The sequence below is a fragment of the Dendropsophus ebraccatus genome, chromosome 11 (genome assembly GCF_027789765.1).
Source record: "Dendropsophus ebraccatus isolate aDenEbr1 chromosome 11, aDenEbr1.pat, whole genome shotgun sequence".
Taxonomy (NCBI): Eukaryota; Metazoa; Chordata; class Amphibia; order Anura; family Hylidae; genus Dendropsophus; species Dendropsophus ebraccatus.
The window spans coordinates 16210095-16233014 of record NC_091464.1 but is presented as its reverse complement, the minus strand read 5'-3'; the positions used below and the strand labels follow the sequence as shown (position 1 = coordinate 16233014).

Sequence of the window (22920 nt, the reverse complement as noted above, 5' to 3'; positions counted from 1 at the left end):
TCATCTGTACTATTGATTTCTGCAACAAAAAAAAAAAAAAAAATATTTGAACGACAGAAATGCACTCCAGTATATGCAGGCACAGAGGTGTGTGTCGCTCATGTATGGGAAGGCAATGTTACAGAATGCATCAGGGGTAATTGTGACTCCCCTCCGTCACACTGCTCCAGCTACAGGCAGCATTATCATAGCATCTGCTGCCTAGCGACTGATTTTGTTAGGACTGGTCTTTGCTCACATTGTTCACAGAAGAGGTAACTTTCCACTACCTCCCATAGTGCAGAAAAGGAAATAATCTACAATACCTTCTGAGGGACAGGGCTCACATAGTTATACATTAACAAGGTCACACTGGGGACAGTGTTATTCATATAGGTCATTCAGATGAGGAAGTTCATTGGCTTAGAGCAAAGGTGAGTGCTCTGTGCTTATGACCATACCTATGTTCTCATCATGTCACTTATCAATAATATTAATACAAGACACAATGGATACCTAGTTTATAAGCAATCTTCAGAGATACCCCAGATTGGGAAGGATTTAATGCACGTCCCTCTCTCAGCAACAGAACTATTTGGCCCAGCTATCCTACTAAAGACATTTTCAGCAATGTTACATTGACTTCCCATCATTAATATTTTTCATTCTGCTTTGAGAATATTGTGCCATAACGATGTATAAGTTAACTATTAAAAAACAATAAAGAGAGCATGCTTACTTGTCCAAGCTCCCCAAGCATCCTCCTAATGCTTCTCTGGGTTCCCTGCTCAGTGACAGCCGGATCACCCAGGAGAGACCCAGAAAAGTTAACTTTTACACAGCTACGCCACTATATTCTAACAGCGGAATGATAAACATTTTTTTTTTTTGAAACATATGTTTATTGTTTTCATATGCAAAAAAGAAATATAAGAACATTCTACATGTTGTAGAGCCACAGTAAGCATACCCAAAGCGTGCTAAGCCACATTAGTATACCCCACCCTACCCTGTCTCATTCCCAAAGAAGGTTAGTCCATAACATGAGACAGAAAGGAGTCCCGTTTGCTTGATATCTCAGCGGCCACAGTAAGTCCAGTTTCCAACCAGCGGATCCAGAATCCTGTTGCTGTCATATTACGATCGGCGTGTGACAGCAGTAAAGCAATAAAATACAAGGACAACCTCTCATTGCATAGTAGTGAATGATCCTGACACAAAATGGTAGTAGGCAGGTGCCAGTAAGTCAGACATATAAACGAAAAACAAACATAATAACACCCACCCCGGGATGATCCGGGCCAAGACCGGCCAGTTGTTCACGTAGTGTGAAGATAGCCTCACAGTGCAGGAAAGTTGCAGTGTGAAATCCGCAACGATACAGTATGTGTGAATCAACACTTAAATAGGACGGCAGAAACCTACTGACAGTCTATCTCAGAGTGGTATAAACTAGTGACCGAGAAGCTGAACAGAATGATGTATCACTTACACTGTTTTGTGCAAAATACTTTGGAGATCTCCTTCTGAATAACATGGACAACAAGCAGTCCTTTCCATTATGTGTATGAGACCAGTAGTCCTGGATATTTAGGAGAAGCAGAAAACTCCGCCCACCAGCTGCTGATTGGCAGTTATCTATCCATGCTGTGTATAGACAGTAAACTGTCAATCAACAGCTGGAGGGGCGGGGGAGGTGTGTGGCAAGAATCCTTTTCTCCTGCATATTAGGAGAACGGCTAAACAGAATGATGGAAGTAATACACCGATCTGTTCAGCATTTCTGTCACTAGTTTATGCTGAACTCATTTAAGGCGGCATAAACCTAGTGACAGATTTCCTTTAAATAGAATCAGCCTTGTTGGTATTTCTGTGGCTGTTCCTCCAATAGAGCTACACGAGAGGTACCAGAGATGTTGATTAGTTGATCATTCCCTTTTCATTCTACAGAAACAACATATACAGGGCATGACTGGGATAATAACTGTTTTCTTATGTAACTTTACACATCAGTTTTTAGAAGACCTGTGGGTATAACTGGATACTCTAACCACACACTCTGGACTGTTCTTGCCAAAGGTCACTCCCTATTAGGAAAGAAAATGTGAAAAACAAAGCCCTGCTCTTACGACTGATTGGAATGTAATGGAGAACAAAAAATGAAAAAATTAATATTTATCTTAGTTAAAGTAAATGGCAAACATACTGTATAAATATAGGAACAGGCCAAACGCCAGCCGTGCAAAATACAACTGCAGGAATATAGCCTGTAAAAGAGGGGGATAATCCTACTGGCTGTAATTGCACTGTGTGACATGGAGATGGATGTGGTTTCTGATTTATTCTGCTTCTCCTTTTGAATACGATGAAGACAGGAGATAAAATGCTGAAAATAAATGGATTCCATGAAATGAGAAGAACACAAAGCGCTGCTTACCTTCTGATACGGCATGGGGTTTAATAATGCAGCAGGTACACTGGGTGAATTTAGCTGTGTTTTTAGGTCCACGGCCTCCACTGGATGGAAAGAAAAACTCTAACTCCTAGCACAGATAAGAACGAAAATCATTAGGGAAAATACAAAAAAAAAAACCTTAGTCTGTACTAACAATGTCTACAGACGCTACTAACTACATACAAGGATACTAAGAGGTTCATTCATGCACAGCGCTAACATCAAAGCCACAGGTGGATCTAAAAACTAACAAGGAACCATACAAATCTGTTCATGGCTCTGGGCCTTAAGGTAGACTGCTCTGTCTGATTCCAAGGTTAAGCGGTCAGGGAGCTGCCTGATGTTCAAGTCACCAGCTCTTCTCTCTCCTCTCCTGTATTATGATCTGCTGAACTGCCTAAAGAGAATGTACTATCAGGTACACTCTCTTTAAAATCGCACATGAGTCGAATGGCGCCGGCATGGGGAAGCCGGTGCCACGGTCCTTTTTTGGAACCGCGGCCCGGTTCCCCCATACGGCACAGTTCAATTCATGGTTACCGGGTCGAGGGTGAAGCACTAGAGGCGGGCCGGCCCGCCCCCAGTGGGAGGAAACCCCCGCCCCTCCATGACGCGGCTCCATTGATTCTAAAGGATTCATTGACTGATCCGGGCGATCCATTTGTTGTCTGCACATCTTCTCATGTGATGTCAGGGATGTGCGGCGTACAGTTTACTGCAGGAAAAGGGCCACACAACTGATGAAGCTCTGTAAATGAATGCCAATCACAGAGATCCCACTTGTTTACAGGTGGGTATGGGACATCTAATAAGGCCCTAATGGTGTGTTTACACAGACAGATTATTTAAGCCAAAGCCAAGAACAGACTATAAACAGGGAACAAGTCATAACAGAAAGACTGAGATTTCTCCTCTTTTCAAATCCATTACTACATTTATTCCAGCAAAATGATATAAATTTGAATATAAATGTTTAGAGATAGTCTTTGAATATCTGTTAAACTAGAACAGGATTCAACATGTAAAGTGTACAGTAAGTCACGGTCACAGCAGGAAATAGTATAAAAGGCATGTGACTATTCAAGTGACTTAAACTGAAAAGTATACAAAAAAAAAAAAAAATCTGTTGCCATGGTGAGAGGTTTGTGTACATCATGTGAGCGCCCTTAGGTATACAAGGCTTGTGTAGTTATATGAAACGCTATCACAAATCACAGAGTAGGAAGGTGCAGTCTCACTATTTAAGAAGTGATTGTACCATCAGTAAAGGGGGGGGGGGGGGTAGGAATCTTGGGGTATATTTGTAAAGCTATTCCAGAAGTCTTTAAAGGGGTTTTCAGATTTAAAAATTCCACAGGATAGGGGGTGAGCATGAGATCACAGGGGGTCCGACCTCCATGCCTCCTCTCTAGACCGGCTCCTTTGTTATGAATGGAGCTGCAGATCAGCGCCTTTCCTGAAGCTTCATTCATTCTCTATGGAGCCACCAGAAAGAGAAGACTGCTTTCTGCTCCTTTGACAATGCAGAAAAACGAATACCGTACCTTACACCGTTATTCTTATTTGGGCTCTTTATACTTATTACTATGACACTATAATCAATACGTCTCCCATATAAGAATAAGGAATAAACCTCTGAGCATAAGCCATGCAACTCTTCTACGCAGAAGCAACACAGGGGTAAAACCAGCTAATCTGGCTCTGGTGGCATACCAATTTACTCGTATGAACCGAGGCATCAAAAATCTGTTCAGGCTACATGGAAAAAAAGGCAGAAAATTGTACATTTTTATTTAACAAGGCACATCACGCTTGCCGATACATCCTATACAGATATCCTTATGTCATATGCACTCAGTATGGCTCATAACTAAATGGAGGTCACTTGCAAATAGCTTTTACCTAAAGTACACAAAGAGTACAAAGCTTCCCGGATGTCTGGCTAAGCTCATAAATTAATATTAACCATGCTTTTTCCAGTCATTTAGAATTGAGTTTGTTGGGGAGAAATAATAATCATATTCATCACAATACACAGATCTCCTCCAAATACCACACATAACTAGATCATGTTCTACGACAGGTTTTCTGTTTTTTCAGGGGTTTTCTTTTCATAACAGTGAATGGGATTTTTAAAAAGCCATGTCACCCATGCAGAACAATAAATTGTTAGTAAATGCAAAGGTATATGAATGAATCATACATTTACCACTGTTTGAAATTTGGCCAGGTTTGGGCTTAGAATTGTATCCTTCTCCCCTGATGACATCACTTAATTGTGACAGAAACACGTTGGGAGGGTACTATACATTTAGTTTTGCTTAGCAATGCCCATAAATAACTGTGTGAACTTCCTGTACACAGGGGGTGGCAATATGCATATTAAGCCACCGATTTGCTCACACTGGGCCTGTTGTGGCTCATGTAAGGTCCTGTATACAGGTTCCGCATTGTATATAATAGGTTTCGGGATCACGTTTTTTTTGTGGGGGTTCTTAACATATACTCAATAAAAGTTAAGTTTTAATAGCTTTTCCCACCCCACCTTTTTGTCTTTTATGCTGGGAGTCCATTCTATATAGTCCACCGGGATTTACATGCAAACATTGTCAAAAATTAGACTGTCCAGAGTAGACAACCCTTTTAACCTTAAGGGTACAAACACACTTGCCGTATCCCGGCCCTGTGTACTCAAATGGCAGATGTACATCCCTGCTGCGAGTTTGTCCGCAGCCCGCCCCGTTAACCCCCGAGCCGCCAGACACTATACGTCACCTGATCCTGGCTCTGGCATACTCTGGCTTCCTTCGCTGATTCCCGGCACGTCGTGCTCGGCCAATCAGTGCGCTGCCCCGCCGCAGCGCACTGATTGGCTGAGCGGGCCGTGAAGACGTCGGGAGCCCTGAAGCAAGCTGGCGGAAGCCGGAGCCGGGATCAGTGGACGTATAGTCTCCGGCGGCTGGGGGGTTAACAGGGCAGGCTTCGGACAAACTCGCAGCAGGCATGTACATCCCTGCTGCGAGTTTGTCTGCCATTGAGTACACAGTGCCGGGATCCTCAGCGAGAAACTCGCTGCGAATACAGATGTAGCCTGTGTTAACTTGATCACAATGACGCATTTAATTCGACGCTCTAATTGACTTAACACACTTGCCATATCCGCAGAGAGTTTTTCGCTGCGTACAGATGTAGCCAGGGTTAGCATGATCCCTGACCCAATAATTGTGTCAGGGATCATGTTAACCCTGGCTACATCTGTACGCAGCGAATAACTCGCTGCGGACACGGCAAGTGTGTTTGTACCCTAACGGTGCGTTCACCCTGATTAAAACAGGCGGAGAGTGGAGGCACACGAGGCATCCCATTGACACACTGAGGCAAGCAGGATTCCACCTATTTTACTCAGTGTAAACATACCCTAATGCGTATCTGTCATTTAAATGTCATTTTTCATAAATCAATAAATATGAACAGTACAAGCGATTTTACTAAACTCTGTAATAGGTTTTATTACCCCCTTGCCAATAACAGCAGCTGGGGACCACAGCTATTAGTGGGCGTGGTGCGATTGCTGTGCCCGCTAATCAGCCATTTAAATGCAGCTGTCAAAACTGACACAGATTGCGGCTCGGTAATCCACAGATCACAGAGCAATAAAGCACTGATCTAAACGATTAGTGATGTACAATGTATACTAAACTGATTTCTATGAGAGATCAGTGCAGTTATAATAAAAGTCCCCGAGGAGGACTAAAAGTTTGAGTATAAAAAAAAAAAAAAAAAAGAAAACCCCCCTCTAATAAAAATTAGAATCACCCCCTTTTCCCATTTTATAAATAAAATAAACAAATAAACCTAATTGGTATCACCGCGTGTGTAATCGCCAGAACTATTAAAATGATCACATTCCCGATCTTGCATAGTAAATGGTGTAATCTCACACCTGCCAAAGTGCAAAATTGCTGATTTTTTTTTGTCACATAAAATCCTGAAAAATTAAGCAAATTAAGGGATTAAGGAAAAGTGTTTCCTTCTGTACTCAAAGCTGTTTCTACCTTCCCTTCTCACTTTATAATAAGCAGAATTTCTGTGTCCATTATGGTCTATGGAGAGGGGAAAGGCAGAGGGGTATGAGTGAGCACAGAGAGGAGAAAAGGCAGCCCTGCATAGCACTATATCCTGCAATCTTTTCTCACCAAGTTCCCAGACTAGCTGTGACCTTCCTGACATGTGAATCTGGCGTTTTATGTGCCCAGGCAAACTGTACAGCTGATTGTCTGCTCTTCCTGCTCAATCATCCCTTTCGGCCCCTCCCCCCACCATAGGTTATAATGGACTCAGCAAACCCTTCTTCACTTTGCTTATCCGTAATGAAGACGACTTTGTCTGATAATGAGAAGATAAGAAGTGGCGGGAGAGGCTGCATAACAGCCTTTTTTGCCTAATAAAACCTATTACAGAGTTTCTTAAAATCACTACGGATTTCTGATTTATTTTTATTTTTTTTAAATGACACATTAAGATTTTTTTTTTATTATTTGACTGTAAAGAGCACTCACTCTGGCAGATGAAGCGACAGAGTCTGAGCCGTGGGCCGCATTTTTCGTTCCATCAGTGCCAAATCTAGCTCGTATGCTTTGTGGGGATTCACTTCGGGCTACACTACAGTTTGTTGGTCCCAGTAATTTTCTCCAGGCGGAAATAGCATCATCTCCAATCACTTCCATTGCTACTATTGGTCCACTTGTCATGAAGTTGATAAGGTCACTGCAAGAGAAAGGTGATGTATACATTTAGTGAGGGAAAACACATTACTAAGATGTAAAAAAACAAAACATAAAAATGCTTTTTTAAAAACATAGGAAAACATGTTTGAAAAGAAAAAAAATAAAACTGCTGCATTACACATTGGCATGTATTCTGCCATTCTGATGGTTTCTAAGATGTTCTAATAAAGTCTGAAGTTTTCCACACATTGGAGCTGTGGATCCCCACATCTGACTGTTTGGATTAGAGCTGGGTAAAATCGTTGTATGTCGTTGATCGTTAATTTAGATACAACCCTAAAATCATCGTTAATCGTTCGCTGTAGTTCCGCACTCATTCACTAACCGTTCAGTGTAATTGCACATCGTTCCTTCTTTTGCTGGTATCAGATGGAGTAAACGATCATGGTAACTAACCACTATTGTTCTGTGTAATATGGTGAACGAATTCAGGTAAACAATAAACAAATCTCATTTGCCATCATTTATAGTTAAAAACCACTCAGGGCCCTATTACACGAAACGATAATCGCCCTTTGTAATAAACACAAAGATCAGCCGATGACAACGATCATCGGCTGATCGTTGATATAGGTTTGGACCTATAATTATCTGGCGCCGACCGCGCCTCGCTACGTGTAATATCCAGGCGGCAGGGCTCCTCTTGCACTCTGCTTCTCCCGTGCTCCAGCTTCAGAGTGGCCTGTCTGAGCTGACAGGCTGCTCAGCCAATCACTGGCCGGGACCGACGCGGCCAGTGATTGGCTGAGCGGCCTGTCAGCTCAGACAGGCCGCTCTGAAGCTGGAGCGCGAGGGACCTGGGGAGAAGCAGAGCGCAAGAGGAGCCCTGCAGCATGGATAGGTAATGTATACAGTTTAAGCAAGGGCTGCAAGGACATTGGCAACGATGTCCCTGCAGCCCTTGTTAAATGATTATCAGGCCGTGTAATAAGCCCAGTAAACGAGCGCCGATCTAGCAGATCAGCGCTCGTTTACAGTTATTATTAAGCCCCCGTCGGCCCGTATAATAGGACCCTTAGTGCCAGTTCACACAGAGCAAAAGCGGCAGAATTCTGCTTGCCTCAGTCTCCAATTCTGTCAATTCTTTGAGCAAAGAGCAACGGAAATGGCACAAGCCATAGACACACTATGGGACACTAAGGCAGACGGAATTCTGCAGCTTTTGCTCTGTGTGAACTGGCCCTTACTCTCCTGCAAACTACATTAACCCGCTTGCTGTGGAACCCCCCCTATTTCTCTAAGCAATAGTTTGACCCCTTCATTGGTAGCGACAGTTATATTAGCCAGTATGAGGGAGGAGTCAATTGTGTGTATAGGTACTTGGGTGGGTGAACCCCAAATATAAGTTTATTATACAAGTTGCATACTGCTTTATTATATGTATAGGCCTATATTGATCTTATACTATGGTAATTGTAGCATACTGTGTTAGTGTAACATTGTTAGTCCATAAAGTTTGTTTTTATTACACTGTGTGGTGAAGCAAGGCATACATTCAGGGCACCAATGGCAACTGAGAATTATTAATGTGTGTTAATAATAGGAAGAAGGAATGGGAAACAAGTGGCGGAATACCAGGTACAGACTATACATTAGTCGTAACAGCCTGTACCTCCTGCTTCTTTAGTTCCTCCATGTCTGGCCTCCAACATAAGGCATAAGCAGAGTGCTACAGATACAGCTAAGCGAGTATGACAGCCGAAGGCTTCTATCTCTTCTGTCCTACAGCTTTGTGTGTTTCAGGTACGCTACAGATGCTATAGTATATAATGTAATACTAGGATAAATGTAGGTAGGATCAAGCTGACTACATTTTATCCAAATAAAATGCTGCCCTGTCCTGATGGAGCCCATACTGCTGCGCGCTAGGATGAGTTGCGTCTGTGGAAAAAGTGGAAGTGACCATGTTAAATAAAGTATATGTGGCTCCCTAAACATATTAAGATGGAGGATTACTGCAGGTCAGGTATCAGACATAGACAAAGTACATTCTGATAGATTAGAGTGACAGCTGTTTCATGCTGTATGCGCTTCTTCCGGCACACATACTAATTACGTCAGCATGCTGACATACCTTACATAGCTCAGCTGTCGCCAGGAACAAAGTATAATATAATGTATGAACTATAAAAACGATAAAAAAGTTAATACGGATGACTTGATCTGGAGTATCCTTGCACATATATAGATTACATTGATAGAACATCAATTTCTAAAGGATGCTGTGTAAAGCTTTGTTTTCAGGAACACCAAGAGAAGACCCCAACAATTAGAAAACAGAACAAAACCCTCTGGACAGGGGTTGCCCAAACTGATCACCCACCTTGGATTATTCTAGAACATCATTATTCTGATGGACTAAATAGCGCTGACATATTACAAACAGACTGTGATCACAACAATCCCAGTCCCCCAAGGAGGCTCTCAATCTAATTACACCACCATGCATTGAGGCTAATTTTATAAAAGCAAATTATCCATTAGAGGAAACCACAGTACCCATGGAAAATCCACACAAACAACAAACAGCATTCAAGCTCCTGCAGATATTGTCTTTGATCAATTCTAAACCCAGGACTGGTCATGAAATACTAATAACTACAAAGCCATAGTGCTGTCTATGTCTAATCTCACCAGATCAGAGCTGTGCGCAAAAGATGTTGTAAGCATAATAACAAGAAAAAAAACAATATGATATAGCCATTATAAACATTGTATGCTCAAAAAAAAAAAAAAAAAGAAAGAATTTCCCTCTCACATATCAGAAACAAGCCTAAATAGCCTGAGGGGGTATCAGTTGTGGGGCAAGTAGACTATTTATAGCCACGATATGCAGATGTAACACAATGCTTTCTTACAGAAAACCTCCTGCCATTCATAAGTTTATTGTGTGCAAAAGTTCATTCAGTTCTTTCTTTACTTTACAGACTGGTAAGATCACTAGTACATTTAGACTATGCTCACACTACGTAAGAGACTGGCTGTTCCGGATGATCTTTCCGGATGCAGAGCTCTGATGCGGGCGCATCAGCGCGCCCGCATCAGAGCTTCCCATAGCACACAGTGAAGCAAGTGGCCGGAGCCGCTCGCTTCACTGTGTGAACTGACAGGGCTTTCTGCGGTCGGAATTCACTAAATGTCAGTTATTTGCGGCCCCGTATGGGTTCCCGGCCGGAGCGTATACGATGTGTATACGCTCCGGCCGGGATCCCATTGAAAGTAAGGCATTGTTCCACGGCGCCAAAAGTACAGCCGTTGTTGCTATCAGCAGCAACGGCCGTACTTTTACTTGGTGTAAACATAGCCTAAGGCTATGTTCACACAACGTGAACACCCAGCCGTTCCGTGACCCCGGCCGGGTCACGGAACGGGCGGTCTCAGCCTGGATCATCCCGGCCGATACTTAAGTACCAGCCGGGTGATCTTTCCAGCCGCGGAGCTCACAGCACGCGCTCGCATCAGGGCTTCCCACAGTAAAGCAAGCTAAATTCCGGCCGCAGAAAACGGACATGTCAGTTTTTTCCGGCGCCGCATGGGATCCCGGGCAGAGCGTATACGATGTGTGTACGCTACGGCCGGAATCCCATTGAAAATACGGCTATGTTCCACCCCTTAAAACTACGGCCGTAATTCTGCGTAGTGTGAACATAGCCTTACACTACATCTCACCCACAGTCTAGACTGCTCAGTACTGCTCTTTAATGTTCTACATAATGCAGCTTCTGTGCCTGTGCTACATACTGTATAAGGGAACAGGATCTCCTTTTTTGTGTGCAGTGTACAGGGGGACATCAGAGAGGCTTGGGTCCATAAAGGCTAGGCTCACTGACAACTGAAAATTTGAGTCTACAGAGCAGAAATCGGTTATGGAATTGACAGAAATGGTACTATTCCTCATGAACACACACAAGACAGCTTATCCTGAAAAGTTACTTAATGTGTCACTGCCGTTATAACAACTTTCCAAATCTAAAGCAACAGGGGTTGTAAAATAAAGCATGTTTTCAATTTACATAATTTTTTTTATTATTTTATGTTATTATTTTTTAGTTATGTTTTATAACAAAGCTATACTTACTTGTATCCAGGTCCAGTCTCCTGAAGGCAGCTATACTTACTGTATCCAGGTCCAGTCTCCCGAAGGCAGCTTTTTGGTCTTGTGCCAAACAGACTAAAACCAGGAAGTCACGCTCATCTGCTCACGGAGAAGTCGTGTGATTGACTTGACACTTTGTACTTTGGACTTTCGGTATTTAATCTTTTTTTCTTTTTTTAAACAGCACAAGACTAAAAATCTGCCTTCAGCAGACTGGACCTTGATACAAGTAAGTATAGCTGTTATATAGCTGCCGTCAGGAGACTAGACCTGGATAAAAGTAAGTATACCTTTGTTTTAGAGCATGATAACTAAAGAAAATTAATGAATGAAAATTGCAGACATGCTTTATATCACATCACCTGCTGATTTAGATTTTGAACATTCTAACGACAGGTACACTTTAAAATGCATAAAAAAGCTTGGGAAGGAAAGCAGAAAGACAGTAGAAGAAATTCTTTACTGCAAGGAAATATCGAACCAATTTAGGATGAACTGACTGCCCACTCCAGGTGTTCCATCTAAGGTGATTGCCCTTTTGAGCTAATAGGTCAGATTTTGTTTTCTTCAGCCCAGCCCACAAGCACCTTTACACTGTCCAAAAAGGAACTTATTATCTAAAAAAAAAAATTTAGACTGTAAAGAGAAGCTGACGCTTCGCCATCCCACACTTTCCCAGTAGCCTTTGTGCAGGTGATGAGCTGGTACCTTGCCCCTTAAAAGGTTTTGTCAAATTCTTCTAACATTGTAGGAACTTTACAAATTCAAAAACAGAACCACTGGGTATGACAATAGTACATATTATCTGCAGTGACTGCCCGTGGCATCCTCCTGGCGGTACCAGCTGACGACTAGGAGTTCCAGCACTGAGGAGATACGCTGACAGCTGGGGTGGACTGCTGTGAAGATGGGGTTATCTGAATGTTACTCCTATATCAGTACATGCACATACATACTGATGTACAATATACAGAGTTTTGCACCTGTTAAAAAGTATGCTATAGCATGTTAAACATTTTCTTTTAGGGTTGTGATTTTAAGGGAGAGTTCAGAAAAAAAAAAATCTTTCAAATCAACTGGTAAAAATTCTCCAGTCTTCCAATACTTATCAGCTTTTGTATGTCGAGCTGGAAGTGGTGTGTCCTCTCCAGTCTGGAGAGCAGGAGAGGTTTTCTATGGGAATAAGCTCCTGCTCTGGACAGAGGTGGCAGCAGAGAGCGCTGTATCAAGAATACACCACTTCCTGTAGGACATACAGCAGGTGATAAGTACTGGAAGACTGGAGATTTTTTTTAAAAGAAGTAAATTACAAATCTCCAGCACTTTATGGCACCGGCTGATTTGAAAGACATTTTTTTTGCCGAACTACCCCTTTAATAGATCGCATATAAAACTAACCTACGTCAGAGTTTTTGTCAGAAGAAAATTTAGTCGAACTGGAGAATCCTCATATGGGAATGTTGCTCATTTATCAATGCTTTAAAGGACAACTTAAGTTCTAAGGACAAAGAGCACACTGTTACTTCTTTGTATGAATAAAGTTCTACGTAAAACAGAGCCCCAGTGCCCTCTTATTAAATGCACGTTTGTAAACCTGTCAGCATACCTTGTGCCTCTTTAACCAAATTACTATTCAACAGAAACCGTGCCTTCTAACTCCAGTTCCAGGCTTTTTTAATTATTTACTACAATGACATTGGACAGAACGCAATGTCTACTAGAGGGCACTGAAGTTGAAGGATATACATAGCAAGCTATACTATAAATGCAGAGAGTGCAGAAGGGCCTACGGCTGAAAATTAAAGTGAGGATTGTGCTGACATCTAGCAGACTTCTGCACTCGGAGACCTGCTGAGAAACACTGCCGGCTGAATCTATGACCCTGCCAGCTTATCCATTGTACAGGGATTATATACAGGGATATGCTGGCTGTTATAAGAAAAGTTACACTGCTTCAATTGTGGTGCAGGAAGTCATTTTGTATGTGCATGATGTGACCGCATAGACCACCTATAGCTGATCAGCGGGGTGTTGACACCTGGCACCTTGTAAAATGGAGTATTCTTTATAATACATTCTTTTAAGCCCCTATTATGCCAAACCATTATCGGCCATACTTGGCTGATTACCAGACGTTCCGGACAATAATCGCTTGGTGTAATAGCATATGTTAAAAGACCACGATCAGGTCATGTGCACAATGTCGGCTGACCATGGTCTTTTGAAACAGCCCTATCATGACAGCGACGGTATGTAGAGGCAGCAGCTGACTTCAGTGGGCCAACCACAACTCCCCGCTACCCCCCTGTCCTCTGTGCGTGTAATAGCACAGACATTGGGCCAGGAACGAGGAAGAAGCGAGCGCTGACCTGACAGATTGGCACTCGCTTCCTCCTCTATATCGTGCCTTTAACCTGATGTTCGTGGTTTTTTTTATTTTTTATTTCTTCTCCCTTCCCTCATGCTGCTCTTTCACAATATTTTTTTTTCTCTACATAATCAGTCTGTGTTCCATTCACGCCCAATGGGGTCACTGAACAATTCCGAGTACAAAGCATACAAAGAACAAGGTTACAAACCGCTCAGGTAAGATGATGTTCTAATAATAATAATAATAATAATAATAATAAAAATTACAATAAGAGAACAGACCATGTTTCAGTATCTAGATTTAATCAGTAGAAATAAATCTAAGTGCTACATTCCCTTTAAAGGAAAACTTTCAGCAGAAATTTTTTATTAGAAATGTTTCAAAAAAAAATATTTTGACAACAGCAGGGATGGAGAACGGACAAAGATTCCATCATTAATCTAACTTTCTGACCTGTCCCTATAGCGTAGAGAGCGCTGAGGATGAAGGTAGGTTTCTTACCTTCATCCTCAGCGCAATTTCTGTGCAGTTTGTAGTTAAATCTATAGGCCAGTAAGGTGGTTAGGTGCACAGGGGGCTGAAACTTCCCTCTTACTAAAACTCTATGTCACTTACTTGAAAAAGGATTTGGAATGATGTTCACTGTAGAAGTCCATGGCTTCAGCACTACAATACAAAACAAAACCATTAAATTGCTATTGCACCAGAAACAATACATTTTAACAAGAAAAAAAAAACTCTTAAAGATTCCACTTTATCTTTTCACCTTTACAACTATTAATCATCCTCATATACTATATCACTGCAGCCCAGAGCTGCTAAGTGTAACTGTACATGCTCTATGGCTAGCACGTCTCTGACCTCATTGTTACTTGAGGACTACACTACACAATATGTTAAAGAATACAATGATCAAGGTCCCTTAAAACCGTATGATTTCTTTAACACTTTGTGTAGTCCCCAAGTAATATTAATGAGATCAGAGACCTGGGCTGCAGTGATATAGTATATGATGACATGTAATAGTTGTAAAGGTGGAAAGATAAAGTGGAATCTTTAAGAACTGTAAAGACTGTCCTGATAGAAATGTTCATCAGAGCCTTCTGGGTGACTTAAAGCATAAAATGATCAAGGTCCCGTGAAATAATTTTTTTTAAAGTCACCCAGAAGGATCTGATGTACATTTCTATCAGGATAGTCTTTATAGTAGGAGCTTCACAGTTGTCTACAGACAAAGCATAAAGCTTAAAAACGGTACTGCTAATAATACACATCACTAGTCAATCATCCTTACGATTACATGGAAAGGCAGGAAGTATAGGACAAATCTGAAGGACGTAACCTTCAATGACTGATCACAATTTAAGCTGAATCTATTGTGTCCACATACTCCCAAGACATCTAAAATGTTTCCTACCAGACTGCCGAAGTACTTTGCGTTGATCCATTGAGCTTTGTTCACTATACAATGCCAGATGATTTAATGGAGGAACGAAGACTGTACCAGTAGATAAGACAGTGGGTCACCAGGATTTATTGAGGCAACAATATACAGCTTGTACTTCACAAAGCAATGAGCCAAGCAGTAATGCCGCTGTCTAGGTGCTATGTCAGAAGCGCACTATGTGGCATCAGTATATACTCTCCCTACTTCTACCATCTCTATATGTAATTAGATGAAATTTGCATACTACAGATGAGAAAAATGTGAAGGCTAATCTTATAAATTTATATTTCAAATCACAGCAGATCCACTCCAGGCTGGGGCTTACATCAGAGGACAGGACTGTGGAGGTAATCTTCTCATAGCTGTAACCCCTCTCTCCCCAGACAGAGAGCGCTGCATGTATGTGCCCATATCTGCCCTGCTCATTCCTTCATGCTCCCTGCAGTCTCTGTCAGCCCTTGTGTTTCCCATCCGCTCCATTACTGTACAGTAACTTATAATATCACATATTCTGCTGTTTCTGAATATTTGTTTCATCTGTTTTACATGTTATTCAAAATAATAAATCATTATTTTTGGGGTGTAGAACTAATTGTCTGCATTTCTATGATTTCTTATGGGAAAATTTACTTTGGTATAAGAGTGGATTTGGATTACAAGCACAGTCCCGAAACGAACTATGCTCGTAATCCAAGGCATCACTCTACAGTGTATATGGATAAAATACAGCACGTAGACAGACTGACAACAAAATATTATATATAACCGCACATGCTGCTGAAGGTGTTCTCTCAGATAGTTAGAGGTGATTTCTTTCACCTTTAATTCTTTGCACATACTGTACTGTGTAGTGATTGAACTTCATTGAACTACGTAGTGAGAGCAAATATGCCCGGTAGTTCATGACCACACAGATGCCTAGTTACAGGGAATGTCTCAACAAAAACACAGCCGCCTGTGCTCCCAGCACCCTTATAAACCTCATGTAGCAGCCATGTACAGTACTGTTACATTGAGGCCACTCAAAATCTAATGGTCATCCATGCAATACATGGATGTAATACCGGTCACCAGCTACAGGTATAGAGCAGCTCTATATTTTGGCTCATAACCAGGTTACTCCTATTTATAACGTCCATATGCCCCAATGTGGCATAAAATGTGTTGTCATCATGAGAGAGTTCATGCAGAATGACATAAGGATGATGGACATGTAGAAAAGCATGTGTCACAGGCCCCGGTTATAAGCCATGATTCTCCAAATATATAGATTGAATAGCCATTACCACTAGGACAAGTCTTGTAGCCATGATGGGCTAATTGTTGCTTCCCCTGAGAGCTGTGTGCTAGGGGTCAATGCCTTAAGTAAATTTAAAGGTCACTAAGGATGTAATTTACTAATTGTTCCATCAATAAATATTGGCAACAAAGAATAATTATTATCTAGCAGGGTAGTTCACCCTCCCACCACAAAAAAAAAAAAAAAAAAAAAAAATCAATATTCCCATATGATTCCCAAGTTTAACTAATTTTTCTTCAGACGAAAACTTAGATGTAGGTTATTAAAGGGGTAGTTCAGAAACAAAATTTCTTTCAAATCAGCTGGTGCTAGAAAGTGCCAGTGTAATTTAATTTAAAAGTTTAGATTTAAAAAAAATCTCAAGTCTTCCAGTACTTATCAGCTGCTGTATGCCCCACAGGAAGTGGTGTATTCGTTTCAGCCTGGAGAACAGGGGAGGTTTTCTATGGGGATTTGCTACTTCTCTGGACAGTTCCTGACATGAACAGAGGTGGCAGCAGAGAGAACTGTGTCAGACCGGGTGAGTGAGCCAATATGCTTACCGCTCCCAGAGCCCACGCTGCACCACATCACAGAGCTCCTGGACCCAGTCTGCTGTCATCTTCTCCCGGGTATGACCTAAACTGGGTTCAACATCACAGATGGGTGGGATTCAGCCTGCTCAGCCAATCACTGGTGTCCCGCCCCAGTCACTGAATGGCTAAGTGGGGCATCCACCAACCGGGTCATGATGTGGCTGGCAGAGAGCTAAGATGACAGCCAGTTGGTCCAGGAGCATGGGCACTGGGACAGGGGACAATGACGTCTTTTTCCTTTAAAAAGTGACTCTGTACCCACAATCTGACCCCCCCCCCCCCCCCCCCTAAACCACTTGTACCTTCGGATAGCTGCTTTTAATCCAAGATCTGTCCTGCGGTCCGTTCGGCAGGTGATGCACCACCCCTCCGTCCATTCTCCCCTCCCTCTCCATCATTAGGAATGCCACTGGAACATTTTCTCCATGCTGAACATGTGTTTAACGATCCAGCCCATGTGCCAGCTGATGAGTAGGAGGCAATCTGCCTGGAGCATTCCTAATGATGAGGAGGGCGGGGAGGAGGAGGGACGGAGGGGTAGTGCCAGCCTAATGCATACACAATCTAGGCCACTCCCGTAGGGCACGAGGCTGCCAGTTTAAAAGTTGTTTTTTAGGACAATAACTGCATCACCTGCCAAACGGACCCCAGGACAGATCTTGGATTAAAAGCAGCTATCCGAAGGTACAAGCGGTTAGGGGTGGTCAGATTGTGGGTGCAGAGTCACTTTAAGGCCAAAAGTCAGGAGCTGCAATTCTGCATATAACCCATGGACCGGTGTGGTGCCGTTTCTGGAAGGAAGCAGCCATGTTTCCTGCTGACAATGCTAAAGCTTTGAATGGTTGAGGTGATTTGGTATCTCTATGTCAAAGCTCCTTATCTGCAGAGGAAACTCTCTATACAGTAGTTCACCTGAGGTTTAATTATCCAATGAGATAAAGTGCCAGATAATGGAGAAACATTGTACTGTGTTCCAGAAATGCAGCTGCACTTGGCAGCGTTCCCTCGTCCTACGGTGTCTGCAAAGGTCACAATCAGGTAGGAATGGACTGCAGGCCAAAGAGTATGTTCACATGGGGAGGATACAGAGCTGCAGTGTATTACAGTACCAGCAAAGTGGATGAAATATTAACAAGCGTCAGCTGCCCGCTACAGAAGACAGTGACCTGGAGTGCAGATTTTACAGCCACAACATGGCCAGTTTTGCTGCAGATACAATGTGGAACAAAGGGAAAAAGGAAAATGCTATTTTAATTTTTGATGAATTGACTTTTTTCCAGAATCTATTGAGTACATCCACAACTATCCAGTGCAGATTTATCACTGTGGATAAAAGCTACAGATTTCCCACCTACAAATCTAAATGGAAAATCTAAATGTTCTTTTGTTTAGTGTTATAGGTAAAAACCGCAATAACCCTCAATGACAGCATATTATAGTGGACTCATAATCAGGCTTTTTGCATATACATTATTTGGACCTCATTTTGGTCAGTATTTTTTTTAATACCAAAACCAGGGCTGGAATTGACAGATTTGCACCTTTTAAAAAGGTGTTTTCTGTACAGGGGCCTTTTTTGAGGCGCTTGAAAAGGTATACTTACCTCCCTGGCTTCCGTGCTGCCGGTATATCATGCCACTCCATCTCCACTGTGTGGCCATTATGTTGCAGGAATGACCAGCCAATCAGTGACTGAGGCGGGACACCACTTCAGCTACAAGCAGGACTGCAATGTCATGGCCCCAAAACCGGAAGCAGCCACAGAGAGGGCGGAGTGGTATGATATTGGTGCCATGACAGCCAGGGAGGTAAGCATACATTATTATTTTCAAGCACATCCTTCCCAGACATATCTTAAAAAAAAAAAAAAAAAAGGCCCCTATCTGAAGAACCCAATGTTGAGACACACTCCTGGTCTTGGTAGAAACACCGACTAAAAAGGTGGACCAATAAGTGTGCCCATATCCTCATAACTTAAAGGGGTTAGCCACTTTATAGTAAAATAATTCAGTGCACAGTATTAGTAAGTGTACTCACTGTATATATTGACAGCAGCTCCCTGTGTACCTCGTAGAGCTTAAATTAGACTCTCCTCCTTCAGGCTGAGCTGCCCTGCTCTGTTTTGTTTCTGTCCATAAAATGGCCGACATGGAGGAGCATGTGACCATGCCCCGCCCCCCAGTGTCCACTACTGAGCCTGTATATGTCTATGAAGGACACAGGGGGTGGGGCATGGTCACATGCTCCTCCATGTCGGCCATTTTATGGACAGAAACAAAACAGTAGGGCAGCACAGCCTGGAAGACAGGAGTCTGATATTAGCTCTATGAGGTACACAGGGAGGTGCTGTCAGTATATACAGTGAGCACACAGGGAGCTGCTGTCAGTATATACAGTGAGTACACAGGGAGCTGCTGTACGTTTATACAGTGAGTACACAGGGAGCTGCTGTCAGTATATACAGTGAGTACACAGGGAGCTTCTGTCAGTATATACAGTGAGTACACAGGGAGCTGCTGTCAGTATATACAGTGAGTACACAGGGAGCTGCTGTCAGTATATACAGTGAGTACACAGGGAGCTGTTGTCAGTATATACAGTGAGTACACAGGGAGCTGCTGTCAGTATATACAGTGAGTACACAGGGAGCTGCTGTAAGTATATACAGTGAGTACACAGGGAGCTGCTGTCAGTATATACAGTGAGTACACAGGGAGCGGCTGTCCGTATATATAGTGAGTACACTTACTAATACAGTACACTGACCTATTTTACTATAAAGTGGTCAACCCCTTTAAGGCCCTGCTACACAAAACAATTATCAGCTGTTCTTGATTGATCGTTTGGTGTTACAGCTCATGCTGAAAGACAATGATCAGCCGACATGCATGATGTTCTATTAAAACAACAATAGCGATTGTCTGCTGTCCGCTGCTCCGTACGCTACCCCCCCTTCCCAGTTGCATTTGGTGCGCATAGGAGTGTTGACCTGACAGGACGGCGCTTGCTTGCTTCTTAATATCGGGCTGTGTCATAGGGTCTCTATACTGTATGAATGAAGTGCAAAAGAGCTGGCTACCAGAGAAGCATATGACCAGTGTTTAATACACATAATAAGTTTCTTTCTGCAGCCTGGGGCCAGAACAGGAAGCAAATACTGGTGTCCACACTAAATATATACAGAGAAGATGTTCTCCAGGTGCAGAGTTGTTTTACAATGTTTCCTGTAGAAACCAGCACTTCCTAAGTCAAGGCAGCATCATTCATTGTTCTGAGAATTTTTTTTTTTTCCCACAGAGTAAAAAAAAAAAAACTTGTACAGCCACAGAAAAAGCTGCTGGTTTAACCTCCATTGAATGTAAATTGTTTTAGGATCTTGTAGGATATTCTATACTGGAGTATCTTGGTGAAACTCCATATTAACATAGGTTTACGCGGGATCGGTCCTGTCAGACCAATCTGAAGGTTAGATCAAGACTGGACTGGGGCGACTTGCTGGATATCATATATCTTGATTTTTCTAAGCATGTGATACCACCTAACAGTTTGGGATATAAAATCAGAATGCCTGGGCCGGGGGTAATATATGTAAGAGGGTGACTGATACTAGAGGGCTACCACAGGGGTCAGTTTCCGGTTATAAATGAATATAGATAGAATGGAGGCTTGGGTAAGAGGTTAGATGACATTCAGTAATGATAAATGTACGTTGATGCACAAGGGGAGGAAATATCCAGGCTGGGATTACGCACTAAATTGGGTCCATCGTAAGGGACACAGATGCACACGACAAAGAACTAGTTCTACCATTGTCCAAACAACTAGAAAGATAGAATACTGGGGCAGATTTTACCCTCTCCCTTGTGTATGCAAGCCTGATGGGTGGGCAGGAGGTATGGCAGGGATGAGGCCTGGTCTCCTCCCGCACCTGTCAAGATTTACGACTGGAAATAAAAGTATATCATATGAATATATAGGCACAAATCATGGCAGAAATCAGGTGTAGATTTGTGTGACAGGCACAGGTCCCTCCGGTTTTGCTAACAGGCTTGCTCCTTCTAGTAAATCTGGCTGGGTAAATCTGAGCCGGGATTCATTTAAGGTTGGCGAACTTGTAATATATATCCCCAATCGTGTACAGTTTGGGGCACCATTGTACAAGAAAAAAATAGTGCATAGTAATAGAGGGAGCAGTACAGTCATCTCTACTACGATCTGTTTATACCCAGGACTGTATCTGTAACAAGGTGACATCCTGTATGCCGAGAGGAAAGGAGAGCTCTACACTAGTGAAACTACAGAACTCTCTGTCATAAGAAGTGGTTATGGCAAACTACTACAGGTTATGGTAACTAAATTCTGTACAACAGTCATTGATCCAGATTTGGGAAGGAAATTTCCTTCCTAAAATGAGGAAATCTGGCTTCTACCTCATTTTTTTTTTTTTGCCTTCCTCTCGATCAACACTACAGGGCAGGGACGGGGAACCTCAGGCCCTCCAGCCGTCAGAGAACTACAATACCCATCATGCCTGGAAAGCCGAAGCATTGACTCTGGATGGACAGACACAATGGGAATCATAATTTTGAAACAGCTGTAGGGATGAAGGTTCCCCGTCCCCCTCTATAGGGTAATACGTTTTTTTTTCAACCTTAAAAACTCTGTAACTCTACTTACCGGGACAATAAAACCATCTTGGCTTTGGTAATAGTAAATCCTGAATCGAGTACAAGTTCAATGATTGAGCCCATCTTTGAAACAGCATCAGGTTTGATGACAGCGAGAGTCCTAAGCAATGAGACACATAGGTCAGGAACACAATTCACCTTCTAGGTAACCACAAACATTTTGAATATGTGAAAATATAAAAGAAAATGCAAAGCAACCCCAACAGCAGGCTAAATATAGTGCCAGTCACTGCAAACTAGATCAATAAGAGGGGAAGAGGAAAACCCCCCGATCCTCTGCTGATCGCATCTTTTGTGCAGGCTTTAAAATTTATCACTATAAGTCGCACATCTTTCTGTGTCAATTGTGATTATTGTGCGGACGGTCATGTGATTACTCGAGACTTCTAAAGGGTACTATTACACAAAGCGATTTTTCAATGAACAAAGATTAACGATAAAAGATCTTAAACGACCGCTATGGCAAACAACCTGAAATCATTCACCCAATTACACGGAACGATGATTGTCATCGCTATTGTGTTTGTCGCTACTGTGAACGATTTGCAAGCGATCAACGATAAAAAAAGCTCCAAATTCTATCAAACGACCAACAATTTCTCGTTGGTCATTTAATCGTTGTCTGCTCCTACAATAAACAATTATCGCTCGAATCCGAACGATCTAACGATTTTTTTGAACGATCATTGTCCCGTGTAATAGGGCCATGCCATTGAGCGCCGATCTCACTGATTGTTGTTTGTCTGTTTCCCCATATCGGGCCTTTACTGCGGGTTTTTTTCCCCTCTGTGCTGAGGGCCAGAAAGAGATAGAGCTTTAAGGGAATGTTTCAAATAAATTTTCTTTAACTGATTAGACTCTAATCTGTTTCTTTTTTCTGAGTGTAATTTTTTTTATTTTACTTTTTGTACATTGTTACGGGGCTGCCAAATTTCCGGGGTTTTTAGAATAGTATATAGTAATATGCTTACAGCAAGCATGGACATAGACAACAATACTCAGAGTCTGTCCCCTTGAGATGACTGTGAGACATTACGGAGTGCGCTCTGCAACCTGTGAGGAGATCATTCCACAGGGAGCTGCTGGTCTCCCCTATCTACTGGTGTCACATGACGCTGCAATGCTGTACAGATCCCTTTACAGCAGCCTCCTCTTATCACCAAAGACACAACAGGAAGTCTCAGCTTAGTTTAAAGCCCAGTGATGAGAATGAAAACTGCAA

At 42.4% G+C, this 22920-nt stretch overlaps 1 protein-coding gene across 3 annotated transcripts in view; it reads right to left on the bottom strand.

Moving 5' to 3' along the window:
• NME7 (NME/NM23 family member 7) overlaps positions 1–22920 on the bottom strand; it is a 101822-nt gene that overhangs the window by 39988 nt on the left and 38914 nt on the right. For all 3 annotated transcript variants that reach the window (XR_011358856.1, XM_069945626.1, XM_069945627.1), the window contains 4 exons: positions 21688–21798; positions 14304–14354; positions 6994–7201; positions 2417–2522 (listed from right to left, as the gene is read on the bottom strand). Coding sequence is in view for 2 of the 3 variants with exons in the window: in XM_069945626.1 (XP_069801727.1) it covers positions 2417–2522; positions 6994–7201; positions 14304–14354; positions 21688–21798 (476 nt within the window). In the remaining variant the exon portion in view is untranslated. The remainder of the gene's footprint in view (positions 1–2416; positions 2523–6993; positions 7202–14303; positions 14355–21687; positions 21799–22920) is intronic.